The sequence below is a fragment of the Peromyscus californicus genome, unplaced genomic scaffold (genome assembly GCF_007827085.1).
Source record: "Peromyscus californicus insignis strain IS unplaced genomic scaffold, ASM782708v3 Scaffold_5__1_contigs__length_169319896, whole genome shotgun sequence".
NCBI lineage: Eukaryota > Metazoa > Chordata > Mammalia > Rodentia > Cricetidae > Peromyscus > Peromyscus californicus.
The window spans coordinates 89,721,223-89,744,174 of NW_026294573.1; the positions used below are offsets into that span (position 1 = coordinate 89,721,223).

General features: G+C 43.2%; 1 protein-coding gene across 1 annotated transcript in view; it reads left to right on the plus strand.

Annotated features, from left to right (window-relative positions):
* The window catches only part of Svep1 (sushi, von Willebrand factor type A, EGF and pentraxin domain containing 1), a 177,861-nt gene that overhangs the window by 115,437 nt on the left and 39,472 nt on the right, over positions 1-22,952 (plus strand). Inside the window, exons 26-36 of the mRNA XM_052717725.1 lie at positions 1,232-1,433; positions 3,391-3,566; positions 5,633-5,757; positions 7,100-7,223; positions 8,177-8,347; positions 9,313-9,486; positions 10,111-10,230; positions 12,960-13,136; positions 13,348-13,432; positions 14,758-14,949; positions 16,193-16,360. Coding sequence (XP_052573685.1) covers positions 1,232-1,433; positions 3,391-3,566; positions 5,633-5,757; positions 7,100-7,223; positions 8,177-8,347; positions 9,313-9,486; positions 10,111-10,230; positions 12,960-13,136; positions 13,348-13,432; positions 14,758-14,949; positions 16,193-16,360 — 1,714 coding nt within the window. The remainder of the gene's footprint in view (positions 1-1,231; positions 1,434-3,390; positions 3,567-5,632; positions 5,758-7,099; positions 7,224-8,176; positions 8,348-9,312; positions 9,487-10,110; positions 10,231-12,959; positions 13,137-13,347; positions 13,433-14,757; positions 14,950-16,192; positions 16,361-22,952) is intronic.

The window sequence follows — 22,952 nt, forward strand, 5'->3', positions numbered from 1 at the left end:
TTCCATCTCTGCCTCCCAGAACATGCCACCATGTCTGACTTTTCATGTGGGTGCTAGGGTTGGGAAATCATGTCCTCATGCTTGCACAAGCTGGCACTTTACCCACTAAGACAGTGTTTCTCAACCTTCCTGATGCTGCCACCCTTTAATACAGCTCTTCATGTTGTGTTGACCCCAACCATGAAATTATTTCATTGTTACTTCATAACTGTAATTTTGCTACTATTATGAATCATAATGTAAATATCTGTGCTTTCCAATGGTCTTAAGCAACCCTTGTGACCCACAAGTTGAGAACCATTGTGCTAGGCCATTGCCCCAGTCCCAATATTGTTAATTTTAATGGCATTTTCATAATAGAAAGTTGAAACATTACAATTACATAAATTTATTGGAATATGAAGAGCATGTTATGACTATGAATACAATGTAGAATATTTAGAGAAATCTAGTTAACATATCTATTATCCCAACTGCTTCACACATTTTGTTGTGTGAAGACTTAAAATGTACTCTCAGCAATTTTGAATTGTATAAAGTGCTGCTATTAACCATATTTGCCATGTTATGCAGTTGAACTCAAGCAAATGAACCAACCAAAGTACTCATCTCTGAAATTGTGTAGCTTTTAATTATCATCTCAATTTCTTCCATGTGTCCAGAAAGGACACTAAAAAGCCATTTACCTTGGGCAGTGAAGGTTGATAGACAGATAAGTCAGAGAGTCAATAGATCAATGCTAATTTCCTTCCAAGGAGACTGAAGTCTTTGGGTAAAAGACTTTTGTGATAGAATAGGCTTTGCAGAGCTGAATAGGAGAAGGGTTGAATTGTTCGTCAGCTATGGAAGAGACATCCCTGAGAGAGGGCGAATGCTGCCCTTGAGTTAACTTTCTCCCTCCTCTGCAGCACCAACCCCTCTCTCTCCATAGTCCCTCCCATCAGCGTACACCCTGCCTTATCAGCTCTCAGCCTTTCTACCTCTACAATCCTGTTTTTCTGCTCCCTTGCACAGCTGTGTTCTCTCCTATTATTATGTATACTCACTGATTAAATATATATAAAATACATAATTTCATAAGAATGCGCTACTTAGTTTTGAAATCGCTACTCAAATCTTCATGTTTGTGAAGTTAACTTCTTTGGAGTTGGTGCTTCTTGCCCACTTCTTTCCCGGACAACTGGCAGTGCCCAGGAATGCCACATTCTGCACACTCTCCTTTTCGTTGCAGAACAGCCTTCAGGTTTTAACCTGGATTTCGAAGTTTCTGGCATCTACGGATATGTCATACTAGATGGAGTACTTCCATCTCTCCATGCCATAACCTGTGCATTCTGGATGAAATCCTCTGATGTCATCAACTATGGGACGCCGATCTCCTACGCTCTGGAGGGCGACAAAGACAACACCTTCCTCCTGACTGATTATAATGGGTAAGCAAAAAAAGGAGGGTGTCTCCTGACACCAGGTTAGAAGTGAATCCTGCCTAGGGCTTACCTTGGGAACCAGTGAGCATGAAGCCTTGGATGGCAGTCAACTAGAACACCTGGGCAAGCTCTCGGGGAAAGCCAAGTATGGGTGTTGTCATAGATGTTGTTTTATTTTCTCTTAACAATGCCCTGGGGAAATACTGCCCCTTCTACAGACCAGACAGCAGAATAAAATTTCAGAAAGCCTAAATGATTTGCCCTGCCCTGCCCCTTACAAGTCGTATCACGGGAAGGTCAGGTCTAACTCTCAGGAGGTTGGTGCTCTTCTTTATATAGCAGGATATCCAAAGATTAAGGGTTATCAGCAACACCTGTCTGTGGGAGACAGGTCTATTGAGTAAGAATCAGTGCAAAACCTCAGGGTACAACAACTAAATCTAACGCCCGAGACCTTCCCCCGCACTGTTGATAAAGTCATCCCAGTTGTATCTAGAGTTTTGCTGAAGAGTCGCGACTTGGACAGCCCCCACCACTGGTCACCTGTCCACACTTGTTACTGCTGAGCTGTGCACTGGCTTAGCCTTTGTGGTCCTATGAAAGGCCCCCCCAACACACACACACACACACACACACACACACACACACACACACACACACACACACATTCTTTTCCACACTTGCGTTCCTCAGGGAGGCTGCAAGTCCACCCCTCAGCGAGGCTGCACAGGATTCGATGGGGCCTTTCTTCTCACGCTCACCTACCGCGTTGACCTAACGAGCCAATTGCAGGTCTCAGAGATCTACTGGGATCTTTCTTATTCTCAGGCTTGGAGAGTCTCATTGTTTTGGTAGGAATCTCATCAAACACAATTCTTAGTGAACTTGAACTGCCAGGGGAGAAAAAAAAGTCGAGGCGTTGGCAAACACTTGAGGTACAATGTACATAAAGAAATGAACTGTTGCCTGCTTGGCTAGAGAGAGGAAAAGGGGAAACTAGAGAGGAAACAGTGTAGCAAGAATATTCCTCTCCTGTGGAGGTTGTTGCTAGTGTCTGAGAAGACTTACTCTCCTCCTCCACTTTCCACGATCATTTCTTCTTCTCCATCCACCTTTGGACACTTTCCATTTTAAACTGTTTACTGTCTTTACACCACTCCCCTGAGTGGTGGGGTTTCTGGAACCCTCGTTTGGTTCTTTCATTTGGACAGATGTATTTGGGCTTCCATATGGCCAGTCTGGCAACTGCCTTCGTCTGTTCAGGCTAATAGAAAAAGTCTGTGCTCAAGGTAGCCGCAGAACCAGGGTCTGGGGAGAGCCCTTCACTGGTTCACAGATTCTTTCCAGGGATGGTCTTCCTGTGCTCTCAAAGACTGAAGCCGCAAGGCGTCCCTTCTGACCTCTTTTGTAACCGCAGCGATCCTGTTCCGAGGGCCCTGTCCTTATGACCTAGTTACCCCAAAAGGCCTCTCTTCTTACGCTGCCAGACTGTTGGTTAGGACTTTGAACACATGAATTGTGAGGAAACACAGATGCCCAGTCAGTAGCATAAGCCCTGAAATATACTTCCTTCCTATGGATGTCCGAAGTTTGCTTCTGGTCTTGGAAAACGCCTATTCTAGAGGAAGACTCTCAGACAGTTGAGCAACTCTCACTCTTTCTTGACTTTCCAAAGGATGGTAAATCATTTCAATTATCTTGACTTATCCTCAGACTTTTTCTCACTCATCAGTGTTTACATTGAGCTAGAATTTAGTTTAATTAGTAACTCAGATAAGCTTCTAAAATATTATGAGATGGAGGCGGGAAATGACTAATGGTTTACACAAGTACTTCACACACACACACACACACACACACACACACACACACACACACACACACACATGATAAAGTGTAACATGCCCCAGGGAAAGAACTGTGGTGCCATTGACTGTATTCCCTGGAATCTTTCTCTCCACAGCTGGGTTCTTTATGTGAATGGAAAAGAAAAGATCACAAACTGTCCCTCCGTAAATGACGGCACTTGGCATCATATTGCAATCACGTGGACAAGTACTGGTGGAGTCTGGAGAGTCTACATAGATGGGAAATTATCTGACAGTGGTACCGGCCTCTCCATTGGCAAAGCCATACCTGGTATGTCTTAGCAAAACCAGTACATGTGTGTGAGACTTTGGAGGTGGCCGTGCTTACACGGACATAACATTGGCCAACTTTGCTGCCGTTACTTCCAAAGATCCACGGTTGTGTCTTTCCCTCACCACCCATCAGTTATCTAGACCGTAGCTGTTAGACCCTTTTCCCTGGGTGAACTGCGTGACTGTGTAAGCAATGCCTTTGGAGATCTTGGTTTGGCCAAGAAGCAAGCTGGGCTAAGAGTGTTTATTAAGCTGTCTTCTAAGGAAGCCATTGGCTATTACTGGACCCTGCTTGCTTGCCTACTGTTTTTTGGGGGCTATCTGTTTTGTTTTGGGACGACAGTGTATATAAGCTGAGCCGCTGGGTATATTTTTCAACTTTTGTGTCCTTTCTCAGGTTGAACTCAACCTTTCCTCTGAAGTCACTTTAAATATTCAGGGAGTGTTAGTTTGAAAATTGCCAAAGACTTACATGGCAAGAAATTTGACCTGTGTAGATTCAGCCATGGAAGAGTTATATAGACATCATTATCCTTCACTTTACTCATGTTTCCAATGCTTAAAAACATTATCTGGTTAAAATAAAATTCAACTAAAATAACTTAAAATATTTAAAATGAACTATTATCTTCCAGAAGCAAGTTATATTGAACCAAGGAAAATATACTAATAATTATATAACAAAAAATCAATCCTCATGAAAATGTGATGAGGTCACCTTTACAGAGCCACAAAAGGGATATTTAATTTATATTTTAGAAACTATGTCTCTTTGTTTTACTTTTTAATGCCAAAAGATTATAGAAATGACATTAAAATTTATTGATTTATGACTATAGAGAATATATACTGAGAACCCACCCCCTAATTAAGTTGGGCACTCATGAAAGGTACTGAACATTTAATAGTGAGCAAAAATCAAGTAATTGCTGCCCTCCAAAAGGATTGGTAATGGAGGAATGGTATATTGTTTTAGGTCTGTAATCACATGCAGTTCAAGCTGAGGTAACCACTGTAGGGGAATGGAACACATCTCCATGACAGCCCACAGCCAAGGAACTGTGTAGAGTAAATGTTAACAAAGGCTAGGGAGATGTCTTTCCTGAGTTCTAAGGCTAGTCAAACACTAACCAATGAAGAGGACTGGACTTTGTTGAAAGAATTGAACAAAGAGCAGTGGAAACATCTGGAATGTAGATGAAACAAGTGAATGTACAATGAACTGCACGAATCTGTAGAAATGGGTCATGGCCAATCACACAAAGTCTTATAGGGCAGGTTAACAATTGAGGTTTTCATCCAAAGTCAGTGGGACATCACTGATGGCCTTTAAAGTGGGGTAGTCATCCCAGGCATGGTCAGCATGGAGCGACAGGGTGCATGTGTGTGAAAAAAACCACACCATACAGCTGTATTCCTTCTGGCATTTTACTCCTTTGCCCTGAAGCTCTATCTTTCATCTGCATAAAACTAACTCTTCGTCAAGCACGTCTTCATAATCTCTTCTCCCCCTCCCCCTCTCCCCCTCCTGCTCCCGACGGGTCTTCCATTCTGCTTACCTACAGTTTTGTACTCGCTGCCCTAGAGTGGAAAGTGTTTGGTGTGCATATCTTCTCTTAGAATTACAAGCTTTCTGCTCTGCTTTTCCACCTGTGAAGTTCCAACCCTGATATTGTAGCCAGCACATCTTGAGGAGCTACTTAAGTAGCTGCAGCCTCCATCGAAGGCTGAAACAGAGTTGGCTGGATGAGAGAGTGAGTAAAGGCATCCAAGATGTGAGAACCTCTGAGATCAGAGGCAGGGAGCCATGTGTACTCTCCACTGGAGCCTGATGGGCTCACCCTCCAACCGCCTTGGACTGTCCACATAACTTAATCTCAATCTGTCCTTGTTGCTAAGCCATGCAATAAAGTTACATAGCTTCGCTGTCAATGACACTTTCATCCGTTTGTATCAGCTATACTTCCATTACATTGGCATTTGGGGAATAACAAAGCATTAGGCCAGTGTTCTTCTTCTTTATTCTCACGCTCCCTCTCCCTCTCTTTCTCTCTCTTTCCCTAGGTGGTGGTGCATTAGTTCTTGGGCAAGAGCAAGACAAAAAAGGAGAGGGATTCAACCCAGCTGAGTCTTTTGTGGGCTCCATAAGCCAGCTCAACCTCTGGGACTATGTCCTGTCTCCACAGCAGGTCAATTCCATTTTCAGTGTATGACAGTAATGAGATACAAAGGTACAAACCTAGTAAAACCATGAACAGTCTAATGTTGACATAGCTCATTGTAAACACCTAATTAGCAGGGTTTATCACCAATACTGGATAGCTTGGTCTGTGAGGCGGATGTTTCTACACTGATTTCCATTGGTGGCCCTTTTAGTTTCTCAGTGATATGACATTTAAATGGGAATGGGTATTTCATATATATATATACTTCTTAGATGGAAAGAACATAGAGACTATGCTTCGACTAGGTATAAGGACATCTGTAGATGGCAACAGATGGATTTGTATTTTAAGCCATGCTTGAGTCCAACAGTCTGAGATCCAACCACAGTTCAAGAACAGTATTTCTGGGATGGTTTCAATCATGTTACTCCATCTCTTTACACTTCATTTTTCTTAACTATAAAGGAGAGAAAAAGACATCTACATAACAGAGTTCTAGCAAGATTAACAAAAGACCACCTACACATTTGTGGGATTGTTTGCCCCATAGCGATGGCTTGATAAATATTCACTCTCAAAATCATACTGATAGATGGGGCTGGAGAGATGGCTCAGTGGTTTAGAACACTTGCTGCTCTTGCAAAAGACCCAAGTTCAGTTCCCAGAATCCATATTAGGCAGCTCAGAATTGCCTGTAACTCCAGCTACAGCTGCTATGATGCCCTCTTCTGGTCACTTTGAGCACCTGCACACAGGCACACACAAGCATAAATAGTATCTTTTGAAAAAAATATGACTTAACCAACCTTAACATCTAGACAAGAGACTCTGCAAAGGATTCAAAATTGCAGGCCATCATGAGTCTTTTAAGTGGGAGAAATACTAGGGAGACCTAATCATGGGAATTGGAAGGAAGTTTCCTGTTGCCTTTGCAATCATACTATACAAAAATATGCTTCTCTTCACCTCTGCCACAACAATCTGTGGCTGCTTCAACAGGGTTAAGTATTATGTGCAAGCTCCATTTTAGTAGAAGTTTTTTTTTTATGGTTATACTATAACTAGATTTTAGTAAGACTTCTTCCTAGTCTTTTTTTTTTTAATTTGTATTTTTATTTTGCAATACAATTCAGTTCTACATATCAGCCACGGATTCCCTTGTTCTCCCCCCTATGGTCCCCCTCACCTTCCCCCCAGCCCACCCCCCATTCCCACCTCCTCCAGGGCAAAGCCTCCCCTGCGGACTGAGATCAACCTGGTAGACTCAGTCCAGGTAGGTCCAGTCCCCTCCTCCCAGGCCGAGCCAAGCGATCCTGCATAGGCCCTTAGTAGAAGTTTTATCTAAAAGTGTGTTTTAAACTCACAGGTGAAGTCGCTGGCCAGCTCCTGCCTAGAGGAACTCAGTCGGGGAAACGTGTTAGCCTGGCCTGATTTCTTATCGGGAATCACAGGGAAGGTGAAGGTTGATTCCAGCAGCATATTCTGTTCTGGTGAGGATTTCTCTCTCACACCAACTTTGCCATGTCTTGACTCTTCCAGAATGGTCTGTCAAAAGCATGTAATTCAGAATTCTCTCGTAGCTACATCATGGCGCATGTCAATCTGCCCCTTTGCTAGGTTTCACATCTACCTCATGTCCATCCAAACGGTGTGGTGTTTTGAATATTGAAATTATTTATGTACAGCAGAGTACAAAGTAATTGGGTAGGATATTTGGATGAAGATAAAGTAAGATTTAAAAGATGGGGGACTCTGAGTTTGTATTGTTTTTATTTTTCCTAGATTTTTAAATTTTATTTTTATATGTATGTTTTTCCTGCACATATGTCTGTGCACCACATCAGAACCTGGTGCCCCTGAAGGCCAGATAAGGGCACTGGATCCCCTGGAACTGGAGTTAAGGATGGTTGTGGTCTTCATTGTGGGTCCTGGGAACTGAAACTGGGTTCTCTACAGAGCAACCAGTGCTCTTAACCACAGCCATCTATCCAGTCATGTTTTTGTTTCTAATAATCATCAAATTCCTTGGCTCCTACTTGAGATGAAGATACTTTTGTGAAACAAATAAAGTCAATGACTGTTCCCACCTACACCCTGAACATTCACTCTGGATAATCTATTTCCAAAAATCAGTGCATTTAACTGAATTTTTAAAGTGTTGTGGGATTCCTGACTTTAGAATGAACGGTGCACTACTAACCCCCAATGCCATTTGTTCCTTAAGAAATACCCAACAGGTTTCTGTTGAAAGGAGGAAAATTACTTGATGATGCAAATAAGATCTTTTTCTTATCATTTTGTTTGTCGGTGACTGGGGTACATGAAAACTTGATTTCAGTAAAGCTGGTTCCCTGATGGTACAAAAAGGGAGTTTGAGCTCTTGACTCCACGGCCCTGCTGCTGTGCTGCTGACATGCTCTGTACCTGTGCTCTGTGCCCTCAGATTGCCCATCTTTAGAAGGCTCCGTACCACACCTGAGAACTGCGTCAGGACATCGAAAGCCGGGCTCCAAAGTCAGTCTGTTCTGTGATCCGGGCTTCCAGATAGTCGGGAATCCTGTGCAGTATTGTCTGAACCAAGGGCAGTGGACACAACCCCTCCCTCACTGTGAACGTGAGTGGCCTTTGTTCAACTCACGTGGGTGGCTCTGGAAAGTTATGGGATCCACATAAGCACTTGGGGAATGCTAGATAAATGCTCACTATCTGCTGTCACAAGGACAGAGAACATCCATCAAGTCCTTGCCCTGTGTAAGAGACTGGGCCAAGCGCCATGTGGGAAGTAAATGATAAGGATGCAAAGAGACCCCTGACAAATGCATCTAAGGTGACAGCGAGGACCTAGAGATGAGGGAAATAAGGACCTGTGGGCTGGAGAGCCACCCTGAGGTGTGCCACTGCTGGATGAGGAAAGAGGAACAGGTGCCTTGAGCTGAGTGTATCCACTCATTCACTGACTCAACAGTATTTTAAATACTGACCTTATCTAAACACTGATACATGTTCTAGAGATGCTGACCCTGTCCTTGTGTTTACATTCTGGCAGAAGAGACAGGAGAAAAATAAACAAGCGCATACAATAATGTTTATTTATAATGAATAATAATGATAAAGGCCAGAAAATTAAGCAAGCAGTAGGGCCAGGGAGATGAAGTGAGGAGATTGGTACAGCCAGGATTCCTGCCTTGAATAGAGAATAGCAGCTGTCACCCCACACCACACACATTTATCTTCTTGTCTGTCCCCTTTACTGGACAGGAAGTGCCACAAAGCAGGAACCCCATCTCCTTAGTTCACTTCTGTAAGCTAAGTGCCTAGGACAGTGCCTGATGGGTGGTAAGAGTGCCACGGGTGCTTTTGAATGAATGAGTTGACTGCCTACTGTGAACCAGACAATGTGCCACATGCCGAGAGCACCTGTGTGGCTCCAGCAATGTAGAGCACTCTCTAGCCAATGATTGTATGCAGTCGGAAAAATCCCATGCATAAGGCTGCTACATGAAACGAGGTTCAGGCGAAGAAGATGTCCTTCGAGCGCTTGGCTCCCAGGGCAGTTGTGTTCCTCCTTCTCCAATCCAGGTATTCGCTGTGGGCTGCCTCCTGCCTTGGAGAATGGCTTCTATTCAGCTGAGGACTTCCATGCCGGCAGCACCGTGACCTACCAGTGCAACAACGGCTACTACTTGTTGGGTGATTCCAGAATGTTCTGTACAGACAACGGGAGCTGGAATGGCATTTCACCGTCATGTCTCGGTGAGATAAATGCTGGCAACTGCTGTGTGGATTTAGTCATGTCCTTTGGAAAACATTTACCACAAGTTCTAAAGGCTCTCCTGGCATCCCATTGTTAACTCCACCCTATCCCAGTAATCCCTGGGCAAAGGGTAATGGCAAAGCAGCTATTTCTTCCCCAAAGAGCCAAAAATGTTCCTCATTTTAATCAAGTTCAATAATAAGACTGTATCCTCATCCCTGTTCTTCTGCTTGCCTACCTATCAACTGAAGAGGTAGTAGATTCTACTGTTCATTTGCAATGTAATCACCATGGTTGCCTTTAAATTTCATAAAAATACATACAGTGGGTCTGGAGAGATGGCTCAGGGGTTAAAAGCACTAGCTGCTCTTCCAGAAGTCTTGAGTTCAATTCCCAGCAACCATATCGTGGCTCAGAACCATCTGTAATAAGACCTGATGCCCTCTTCTGGCATGCAGGTGTACATGCAGAGCACTCACACATAAAATATAAATAAATACGATTCAAGAATGCGTGCAGTGCTACGTGTTAAGTGATATGGAGTGACCTAAAGGCAAAAGCACATGTCTGACACATAAGAAGAACAAATCCCCTGGACAGTTTGTAAGGTGTCTTCATTTCAGATGTTGATGAGTGCGCAGTCGGCTCGGACTGTGATGAGCATGCCTCCTGCCTGAACACCAACGGCTCCTACATCTGCTCTTGCAACCCACCATACACGGGAGACGGCAAAAACTGTGCAGGTATGGGAGTTCTTGTCTCTGTTGCTCAATTCAAGTATGCATTTTAGGGGTACGTTATTTAAAAATAAGACAGGAGTCTCATGTTCAAAGGCCAAAGGGATAGGTGAGAAAGATAACGTTCTCATCAAGGACACATAGGAACCCATTAAAGACACAATTAATTAGCATTGAACTTTCCCTGTGTATTTCTGAAGCACAAAATTGAGCTAACTGTGTTGTCTGATGTTAAAGGAAGCTACGTAGTAGAAGAATAGCAGTATATTCAGAAATACCATTTAGCCTCATGGCCTCAAATAGAGCAAGGAAGATGCTTTTCATAGCTTCACCATCAACCTCTTTCCTCTGTCTTAGTCACAGAAAATTATGTCCTTGAGGGAAATTGACACCTTGCCTCAGGGCATCACCTTCCTCTGTTAGCTTTGGTAATGCTGGCCGGCGCTCAACTCGCTAATATATTCCTAAATTTCCTTTTTTTTTTTTTTGGTTTTTCGAGACAGGGTTTCTCTGTGTAGCTTTGCGCCTTTCCTGGAACTCGCTTGGTAGCCCAGGCTGGCCTCGAACTCACAGAGATCCGCCTGGCTCTGCCTCCCGAGTGCTGGGATTAAAGGCGTGCACCACATATTCCTAAATTTCTTATACGTGCAATGGCCAGAAAACAGGGAGACAGAGAGTAGAGAGGAATTTTTGAAAATTGGTCAAAACATCTGCCTGTGGACCCCCAAAGTAAAATATACCATTTGAGACAGACAGAAAAGACAGAAAGGGTTAGATGATGTAGGGATCCTGTTTCAGGGATGGGAGTAAGCATGAAACAGTAACAACAATAAAAACAAGCTGCCCAAGAGTCACACAATGGAAATAGAAATGTAAACTAGTTAAAACATAGACAATTTCTTGGTTACAGAGAATGTTGAATGTCTACCACGCATTATATGATTCTTGGGCTGAAAAGATCCACATGCTACCCCTGTACTATTTGAGACCTAGATGCAAAAATGTTCCACAACAATATCTTACTTAGACGCATTTCCTCTCTTTAAAAGATCAGTCTTAAATGGAATAAAACATAAGACCATTGTAAAAATATTTCCACTCAATGAGAAAGGAAAGTAATTCTGAAAATATGGAATGTGCCCCTTAAAGTGAGTTAGCACAGGAGCCAGGAAACAACTTCAAGAGGCATCTTATGCCTGATGGGAAACAGGCTCATTTATTATATTCTCATGTCCCCAAAGAGTTTGAGAACATAACTTTAATTTCTGTTTTATAATCCACCTTACAAATTTCCCATAAGTAACTTTTCTCTGTGTTTGACATTAGATAATATCTGCTATGGAAAATAGTGAGTATTTGGACATCATGTTTTTCTGCTCACTTAACGCTATTTTTCTAAAATTCAATCCTATAATTGCAATTACTTTCTGAGATTATTTCCTTTAAAATCCTTAAAGGGTTTGAGGGTATAGTTAAATACTAGAGCAGTTGCTGAGCACGCTCTCTGCTTGCCCTCTAGTGCTGCTAAGTAAATAAATAAACACAGTCTTTGATTTCCATAGACTAGATATCTTGAAGAAGATTAAGTCAACACAGCCTTCCTCCCTGCTCCTTTTTGTGTTACTTGTGGGAAGGTCAGAGGACAATCTGAAAGAATCAGTGCTCTCCTTCTACCATGTGGGTGGCAGGGATCGAACTCAGGTCATCGGCCTTGGCCGCAATCAAGACTATGCAATCTTTTTTTTTTTTTTTTTTTTTTTTTTTGGTTTTTTCGAGACAGGGTTTCTCTGTGTAGCTTTGCGCCTTTCCTGGAACTCACTTGGTAGCCCAGGCTGGCCTCGAACTCACAGAGATCCGCCTGGCTCTGCCTCCCGAGTGCTGGGATTAAAGGCGTGCGCCACCAACGCCCGGCCCAAGACTATGCAATCTTTAGAGCAGCTTGAAACCAAGTTTGCTGCTGTCTTTAACTGTGTCTGAGGTTGGGAGGAGGTGAGGAGGGAAAGCCTTCTGGGACATGTGCTCATAGCATCACTTCCCCATTAGATAACTGCCTTCATGGCCACATAAAATTTCCAAATTCTTAGTATTCATTTCAGTTTCAAAATACTACCATTTAGAAGCTAATGAGAAGGCTTGGCAGTTAGTTGAAAGTATACACTGCTCTATCACAGGACCTGAATTCAGATCCCAGTACCCAACCTGGGCAGCTCACAAATGGCTGTAACCTCTGCTCCAAAGACTCTGGCACCCTCTTCTGGCCCCCATGGGTACCTGCGCAGGCGCGCGCAGCGCGCGCACACACACACACACACACACACTCTCAGAACTTGGAGAACATACTGCTCTTGAAGAGGACCTGAGTTTGATTCCTAGCACCCATACTGGGAAGCTCACACCTATCTGTAAATACAACTCCAAGGGGATCCAACAGCCCTGGTCTCCATGGGTACCAGAACTCTGGTGTGTATACCCACATGCAGACATATGCACATAATTTAGACTAATAAAATAAATCATTTGAAAACAATAAAACTAACCTTAAAAAATATTGTATAAGTGCTATACAATGTATTTTCTGACTAATGTCCAGCAGGTCCCTGACCTTTGTGCCTCTTTCTTCAAAAGCCTTTGTCTCATGTTTACAGTTGGCTCAACTGCTGTAGAATTCTTTTGCTTTGTGACTTTGTATGGTTGTGTGAGTGCCACTTAATATCCCACAAAAACTTTCCTTCAAGAACCTGTAAAATGTAAAGCTCCAGAAAATCCAGAAAACGGCCACTCATCGGGTGAGATTTATATGGTGGGTGCCGAAGTCACATTTTCCTGTGAGGAAGGGTACCAGCTGCTGGGAGTGAGCAAAATCACATGTTTGGAGACTGGAGAGTGGAATCACGTCAGACCGTCCTGTGAAGGTACACTGAGAAAATGGCCTGGATTAAAGGGTTGGGCAGTTCTAGAAAGATAAAATGATTGATGTGGTAAGCTCTAAGTCATGTCAGTCTTTGTTCTGAAAGACAGAACAAAGTTTAAACAGGACAAGGGGATAAAATCTGAAAGCCATGCGCTCTCAGGGGGCTTTGCAGGGAGTTTCAGAAACCTCACTTTCTGTTTCCATCCTTCCAGCCATTTCCTGTGGTGCCCCACCTGTGCCTGAAAATGGTGGTGTTGATGGGGCAGTGTTTACGTATGGCAGGAAGGTGACATACAGGTGAGTGCTAACTTCAAAGGTAGGGTGCAAGACTGGGCATGGCGGCCCACTCCTTTAGTCCCAGCACTCGGGAGGCAGAGGCAGGTAGATCTCTGTGAGTTTGAGGCCAGTCTGGTCTACAAAGCAAGTTTAGGATAGCCAGGTCTACATAGAGAAACCCTGTATCGAAAAACAAAAACAAAAAGACAAAAAACAAACAAAAGATGTAGTACACTTGTTAATGGCATGTCAGCAGTAGTATAATACTAAGGGACAGGAAATAATCCCAGAGGATTTTTTTTAAATAAAGATTCAACGTTTTATTTTTAATTTATGTGTCTTTGTCTGTGTGAGTATATGCCCCATGTGTGCAGTTGCCCATAGAGGCCAGAAGAGGGCACCAGATCTCCTGGAACTGTAGTTATAGGATGTTATGAGCTGCTGATGTAGATGCTGGGAACCAAACTCTGGTCCTCTGTAAGAGCAGTGTACTCTCTTCACTGCTGAGCCATTTCTCCAGCTTCCCCAGAGGGTTTTTACTATTATTATTAATATAGAATTAATTGGGTTCAGTATAGTGTAAAGAAATCAAATCTGATAACCTACTGGTAGTCATATCTTTAAATATCCTGAACAATAGCCTGTTGTGGCCACCAGCACCCCCTGAGGCACCATGGTGGAAGGCACTCCCAACTGATGGATAACCTTGATCATTAACCACCTGAGAGTCCAAGCCTTATAGACCAGGGGCTTAGCCCACATCACTCTCAAACCCAGAACTGTCCATTCCCAGCTATTCATCCACGGCACTTATTGGAGACAAGCCAAAATTTCACATCTCACACTGTAGGATATGATATTCAACCTTGCAGAAAACACAATTTTAAATCATTCCAATGTGAAAAAAATCCCCAAATACATGAATTCCTTGTGTTTTTCTAAGGATTTGGGTACATATAAAATAATACAAAATAGGGCTGGGGAGATGGAGGACCTGAGCTTGAATCTCCAGAGCTCAGGCAGAGCTGGGTGCAGTGGCATGCATCTGTAATCCTCACACCCCTACAGAAAGATGAGGGGAAGAGACAGGAAACCCCTGGAACTCCCACACCTGCTCACCTAGCATACGCATCAGCAAACAACAGAAACCTGTCTCACACAAGAGAGAAGGCCAGGATGGATACCTGAGGTTATCCTTCAACCTCCCGGGTGTATAACATGGCATGTACATGGCTGCACTTACACACACAAACACACACTCATACACGCATGTTATACACTCACACAATTTTCAAGTGTGCAAAATAAAGCTATTCATATTCAGTCAACCCCTCTGTCTTCTCCAGGTGTGATAAAGGATATACTTTGGCTGGAGATAAGGAGTCAGCCTGTCTTGCTAGTGGTTCATGGAGTCATTCCTCTCCTGTGTGTGAGCTGGTCAAGTGTTCCAGTCCTGAGAGCATAAATAATGGGAAATACATCTTAAGTGGGCTCACCTACCTTTCTATTGCATCGTATTCCTGTGAGAACGGCTACAGGTAAAGGGTGGGCCACCAGCCTGACTTCCTACCTTCTCCTGCTGTTCCTAGGCTTGAGTGGATGAACTAGCTGACTTTCAAAGCAAATCTATACACATGGGGATAGTCTCAAATTTGTGTGCTTCTTGGAGCCTGATTTACAGCAAATGTCAGGGAGGTGGTCAATCTGTGGCTCCAGCAGTCCTCACCGTTCAACTGCTGGAGCATCCAGACTCTAAAGAGGAAAGCCAACTCGGTTGTGGAGCACAGTATCAACCTTTGGAAATGCCTTTCCTTGTATCTTTTTTTATATACACACACTTTATCAAGATTATATTTAACAGTACGTGGGTGGCATAGTGTAAGAAAAGCATGGAAGGGTCTTAATTCTATAAGTTCATTTGATAATTGTGTTTGTGTGTGTGTGTGTGTGTGCACACGCGCATGTGTGTGCAAAGAGGAGGAACAATAGAGAAAGTCAGGCTATACCCAGAAAGGTATTCAACAGATTCTAAAGTGAACAGATCAGGTGGATAGGAAGTAAGAAATGAAAGGCCAGTGAGAGCTCAGAGGATAAAGGTGCTTGCATCCAAGCCTGAGAATGTGAGTTCGATTCATGGGACCCACGTGATGGGAAGAAAGAACTGACTCCTTCAAGTTGTCCTCTGACCACACACACACACACACACACACACACACACACACACACACACACCAGCGAATAAATAAACAAATGAATTTTTTAAATGTTTAAAAAGAAATCATCGAGGCTGTCCGAATCATGCTGGAAGCACATGATATGGGATGCAGGGTTTGTGAAGTCAAATGACAACCAGAGGTCAGAGTCATGAGCTACACAGCCCAAATGCCAGGTCCTGGAAGGACAGCACCCTTGGGCCTTGGTGACTCTGACCACCTCTCTGTTAAGGTGTCCACCTTCCAGCTGGATAATAATTAGTCTATTAACATTTCTCATCCCCGTTATCTGCCAGTTGGAAGTCCTGGAGTTCCTCCTGCACCAACAGGCACATCAGACTTGAATTTTGCACCAAGTAGTTGTGATATTTCTTTATCCATTCATTGTTTTATTATGGTCTGGGTGATGAAAATTTCTCTTCTGTTCATAGAAAGCAATACAATGTGAAGAAGCGTGATTTTATGCACTAAAACTCATCGTACAGCCTGTATTTTCTTCCGATTTCCCCACAGCAGTAAACAATCGCCCAGTCAAAGGGATGGCCTGAGCCCTCTTTCTTCTCTGTAGCTTACAGGGCCCGTCCCTCCTTGAATGCACAGCTTCAGGAAGCTGGGACAGAGCGCCACCTACCTGTCACCTTGTCTCCTGTGGAGAGCCCCCAGTCCTCAAAGATGCTGTCATCACCGGGAGTAACTTCACTTTTGGGAACATGGTCACTTACACATGCAAAGAGGGGTAAGTAGAGCCTGAGAGAAGAGGAGTGTGGAGCATCAAGGACAGAAAAAGAAACTTCCTGGCAGCCACACCTGAGAACTTCCTGCGCTTATTTTCTGGGCACCGAGAAGAGGTACACTTCCCTGTGGAAACAGTGTCTCCCTGGAATATACTATCATTAGCAAGTTAAGATTCAGATATTAGCTTGGTGGTGGTGGCACATGCCTTTAATTCCAGCACTCAGGAGGCAAAGGCAGGTGGATCTCTGAGTTCAAGGCCAGCCTGGTCTACAGAGCTAATTCCAGGACAGCCAGGGCTGCACGGAGAAACCCTGTCTCGAGAAAAAAAAAAAGATTCAGATAATAGACAATAAGCAATGCAGTGCAAAATACCTTTATACTTTAACCAAGAATGTGGAAAAGGCATCGAAGCTGACATGTATCTGTCTGTCATCCACAAAAGCCAAGGCCAAGACTTCAAGTCAGGATATAAGGATGAGAAGTCAGCAGGTGGGGCTTGCCTTCTCTATTTGGATGATCTTACTTGGTTGACAGACGGTAGTTGGAAAAATGGGAAACAACTTACAAAGGCTTTTATTTAACCAGTGGCCTCATTTAGTCTCAGGCAGCGAGGCACTGAGTGTGGTTAAACCTCAGGAGGTCTTCCACTGTGGCCACTGTGTTTCTTCTCTGTGCACACCTTCTTGCTAAATGGTTTCCTCATCCGCCATGTTGGCACACTCTGGAGTATGTCCTTAGCCGCTGCTCTCTGGATTTCTGCTTCAGCTCTGTCCTTTGATAACTGTGGACCCTTGGGTAAGCAGCCTGTCCTTTCTGTGTCCTGAATGTCCTCCTAAGCCAGCTCACTAGAGGCTAACATTTGTGAGTGTCGTGAGGGAACAAAGATGATGACGAATGGTTTAGTGGGGAGGGGGAGGGTCAATGAAGCCTTAACTGGAGCAGAGGTGAGAGCGTGCAGATTCTGAATTGTCAGGGAGAATGCCTTTCACGTCATCTGTCCAGATGCTCTCACCAGCAGGTGGTAACAACACGTTCTTGAGGAGATCTTGAGCTTCAAATGCCAACATCAAAACTTTCTGAAATCCTAAATTAAGGCAACAACAGCAACTGATCCATAAAGAGCAAAAGCTGTACACATTACATTGGTGGGGCCCCATATCGTGTTTCCACACACGTGCATTTTGTGCTGTTTACCTGGAGTTTGAATATCTGTCTCCTCCGGTGTTTATCATTTCTTCCTGGGGGAAGTGTTCAAAATCCTTGCTTCCAGCTTACTGAAATGTATAGTCCATGATGGTCCCTGTATTCTTATTGCGATCCGACTGTAGCTTAGTTCTCATTGACCGACTTTTCCCCAAGCATCCTCGCCCTCATACTCACTGCCTCTGGCAACCACGATGTTATTCCAAACTTCTGTAAGATGGACTTCCTCAATTTTAGATTTTAATTTCTTAAGTGAGGAGGAGATCTCTAACATTAAATGTCCGTGAAGGGCTGGAGAGTTGTCTCAGCAGCAAAGAGCACTGGCTGCTCTCCCAGAGGACCCAGATTTCACTCCCAGCAACCACATGGTGACTCACAACCATCCATTAACTACAGTTCCAGGGTATTTGATGCCTTCTGGCCTCTCAGACACTGCACACATGTGGTACACAGACATACATGCAGGCAAGACACTCATACATGTAAAATAAAAATAAAGAAGAATTTTAATGTCGATGCAGTACTGACTTCAGAAGGCCTCCAGCATCCACTGCAGATTGACTCATGTAAGATTTCCCCCCGGAGCTAGTGGGTGGGTCAGTTAGTAAAGTGTCTGATATGCACACGTGAGGACCTAATGGGAAAAGCCAGAAGTGACTAATTAAGGCAATGTATGACTATCATATAAAATGAGAGAATAGAAAATCTATATGTAAAAATTCCCTGTAATTTTCCTATCTAGAAAAAGCAATAGCATTGACACTTTGTTTCATTTCTCCCCAGAATTTTGTATATATTTTTAATATTAACAGTCATGACATCCACAGATTTCTCTCTTCTCTTTTCTTCATAAATTATTTGCATGGCCAGAGGGTTTCCGGCTGGCCTATTGTTAAGCCTCTCCATTTTACAGGTGTTTATTTGCACAACAAATAAAGATAGCTATATAAATTCTATCCAACCCACTCTCTTGAAGAGGTTTTTAGTTTCTTTAGAGAAATTTCTTGTGGGTCACTTTACATGGTTCCATAAGAATCACACATCTCTTTATTAGTCACAACAGGCTTTTCTCCCCTCTGGGCTCTAGGGCTCGAACTCAGGTCCTCACACTTGCACCATGAACGCTTTCCCAACTGAGCCATCTCCCTAGACTCTTCCACACAGATGAAATTTGGAAGAAGAAATATCTTAGAGATACTGCCTGGTCTTCACAGGTAATGTCTGTGGATTCTTTTCTTATCAGTGAATAAATGGAAATTGGATCCTCCCATGTAAGTCTCATAGCTACTGAGGAAAGCTGATGGGTTTTTATAGTGGTGCTTCGTATACACACGAAGCACCAGTACAAATATGACTTTACCATTGTGATATGATTATCATACGAAGTCCATAATACAGGAGGGAACTGTCTTCACTGTTTGAACAAATGAACAGTAAGTACCCACAGTCACAGGTCACTACCTGTTGGTAATTCTTTTTTATAAAAGGCAAAAACCAACTATTAAGAGACAGTTTTCCTTTTCCAGAGTTCAAACTCTCAGTGATAGAAAGGACATTAAGCTCTTTTGTGGACGCCATCCTCTCCTTGGGGTTCCTCAGGGAGCAGCAACACTGGAGGGAGGCTTCTGTTTCGTCCCCTTCCCTTCTGGCCACATCTTTAGCAAAGTCTTTGAAATGTACAGACGTGAAAATAACCAAATGCCTTGTTTAAAATCGCCTGTGTTCCCATCGCTGAGACAAAAGTACATGCAGTTGGTTTTTGTTTTTTTTACTCTTACTCTCTGCTCTTTGGGGGCCCACCACCCAGCTCCCAAGTAAATACTCAGAGACTTACTCTTACTTATGAATGCCCAGTTTTAGCTTGGCTTATTTCTATCCGGCTTTTCTTAACTTACCCCATCTACTCCTTTGCCTTTGGGCTTTTACCTTTCTCTGTTCTATATCTTGTTCCTTCTTACTCCATGACTGGCTGTGTTGCCGGGTGGCTGGACCCTGGCATCCTCCTCTCCTACTTTTCTCGCTCCTTGCCCTCTTCCGAGATTTCTCCTCCTGTTTGCTCTCTCTGCCTGCCAGCCCTGCCTATTCTTTCTCTTGCCTAGCTATTTGTTCGGCTCTTTATTAGACCATCAGGTGTTTTAGACAGGCAAAGTAACACAGCTTCACAGAGTTAAACAAATGCAACGTGAAAGAATGTAACACATCTTTGCATCATTAAAGAAATATTCCACAGCACAAATGAATGTAACGTATCTTCAACTAGTATTCCACAACAAGTACATGTTAAATTTTTACTATAACTAAATCGATTTATGAAGGAAATATGATATGAAAGATTCTCCCAGAAGCCACTTTCCATATTCTTCTGCTCTTCTCAAGGTAACAATGCCTATTTTGCCATTATTACACACACATTTTGCATAGGCAAATATACTCTTAATTTACATGTTTATGCACATTTGTACATATTGTTTCATTAAAGAAGTGACGTTCAAATTTTTCATTTTCACATGAAATCACTTCTCTCTTTAAATACTGACCTTACTTTAAATTATGTATATGTGTGAATAATCTTCTCCCTAGATACATGCTAGTCCACTGAACCTCTTTCTCACTGCTATGAAAGACACCCTGTCAGAACGTGTCGTCTCTGGACTGCGGAGATGCTCAGTGGGTAAAATACTTGCTACACAAACATGAGGTCTGACTTCAGCTCCCCAGCTCCCAGATAAGAAGCCAAGCTGTGTGGCACATGTCATAAACCCAGTGCTGGTGGAGGCAGAGACAGGCAGATCCCGGAGGCTCCCTGGCCAGCCTCTCTAACCAAAACAGCAAGAAGGTTCAGTCGAGAACTTGTCCCAAAAAATAAACTGCAAAGCAATACAGACACCTGATGTTGACATCTACTCCCACCACACACACATACACACACACACACACACACACACACACACACACACACACACACACACAACATGTGTGCACAAGCACCATCTCTAAATTACCCATATCTCTACTGGGAGTAGGCTAATTCATTCCTACTTTCTTTGCTAGTAAAAGCAGAGCTGCACTGAGTACCCCTGCATGTTTCCTAGCACATATAGAAATGGAATGGATATCCTTGGCCTAGACATTGCAAGTTGTGACCACGATCATGGGATTTTCACATTTTGAGCTTTGCAAGATAGTAACAAATTGCCAAAATAAAAAGTGACTTTGCCAGCCCAATAAAGGTGTGACTTACAAGTAACTGTCAGCAGGTGGCGACAACACCTTCAGGCAAGAAGACCTTGACGGTCCAATCATTAACAGCTATATGGAATTTCAAATCTATTTTGTTAAAAATAGACAAATGAAGAGAGGGTGGAAAGACTGTAAAAGACAGAAGACCAGGAAGTTGGCTGTGATATTGAGTCTCTAGAAATGACAGGAAGCTGCACCCATAATACCCCAACAATGTGTCTGTCTAAACAAGACCTGAACAAGAACAATACTCATAGTCATGCCAAGGCAGAAGGGGAATTCTCACCGGCCCCAACCCCTAGACAAAGAATTATAGGCAGTTAAGGAATCCCGAATGAGGGAGAATTAGTCTTCCCTAGGGATGAGCCCCCTAACTGGTTATCCAACACCAAGTGGTCAGCCTTGAAATCATACATACAAGCAACAATTAGTGGGCTCAGCAGATTGTAGTTATATATTTATGCATATATATATATGTAACAATAATAATGAAAGAAAAGGAGGCCATCAATTTGAGAGGGAATGAGGCAGGAGAATATGGGAAAGATTAGAAGGAGGAGAGAGAAGGGAGTAAATGATGTAATTATATTTTAATTTAAAATTATAGTCTAAAAAACTGATACATGAAAGTCTAAGAATTATGTACATTGATGGGGGTATCATATAATGCTTCAATACATGTGTACCCAACATAATGCTTCCACCGGGTTAAATGCTCCTGTCTTCTCAGTTATTTGTCATTTCTTTATACTGAAAACTTCTAGAATCCTTTCTTGTAATTTACTGGAGTGTGGGGTGCACAGCTGTTACCTACAGTTTCATCTTTCACTCTGTGCATCTTTACCTTAGTGCCTACTGACCGACCTTCCCCTAGGCCTCCCAGCCTGCTCTTTCTGGTCTCTGATACCCAGCATTCTATGCTCTACACTTCAACAATAGCTGCTTTTTTAACCAGTATGTCAAGTTTTCTTCTAGTATCTCATTTACCGGTGCTTTATTCTTGCAGTTCCTTGTGGGTGCTGAACTTGTCATCATGGGAAACATGCCCATCGTGCTACCTAGTTTTGTGTCAACTTGACACACGTTAGAGTCATCAGAGAGAAAGGAGCCTCAGTTGAGACAATGCCTCCAGAAGATCTGGCTGTAAGCAAGTCTGTGGGGCCTTTTCTTAATTAGTGATTGATACAGGAAGGCCCAGACCATTATGGGTGGTGCCATCCCTGGGCTGGTGGTCCTAGGTTCTATAAGAAAGTAGATTGAGCAAACCCTGTGGAGCAAGCCAGTAAGCAGCACCCCTCCATAGCCTCTGCATCTGCTCCTGCTTCCAGGTCCCTGCCCTGCTTGAGTTCCTGTCCTGACTTCCTTTGGTGATGAACAGCAATATGGAAGTGTAGGCCAAATAAACCCTCTCCTCTCCAACTTCCTTTTGGTCATGTTGTTTCATCACAATATAGTAACCCTAACTAACCTGTGTACGTCTTGTGATTCCAGATTCTCTCCTTACAGAAAGCAAGGCTTGCTGTGTCAACAACAACCTCTCATGAGCTAACTCTCTGGATTCTTTTTTCTACCAGCTACCCCAGGGCCCTCAGTTTTATATTCATTTATCAATTTGAAAGGTTTTACATACAAAGCGAGTAGTATGAGGTCTAATGTGAAATCCATATGAGACACAGAATTATAGTTAGCTGGGGCCTCATTTTTCTGCCCAGCACCTCTGAAGGCACAGAGATGGATTGAATTTTTGCAAGTTCACATGTTAGCAAACCTCTTTCTAAAACGTGGATTCCTGCCAGACACTCCTGTTACTAATACAGTTCCAAGGCTGTGTTTCTTTTCTTCTCTGGTTCCTTTTTTAGACTAATCCAAAGGCAACCACAGCATTTATTGGCAAGCTTACTTTTCTGGTTTCAATGTCTGCCTCTTATTGGGAACATGGAGATTTCCTTTCTGGTCAGCCTAGCTATGCATTTAAAACAATGTCTGTTAGATGTCATCAAGTATTCTAGAGAGAGCGTTTACAGATTATGTGACAGCCAGAACCAGGACTCCGCTCTCATCCTCTCTCTGTCTTTTTCATTTGTATTTTCCTCTCAAGAGCTTGTCTGGCACACACAACCTCTCCTCCCTGCATCTTGCTGTATTAAGAA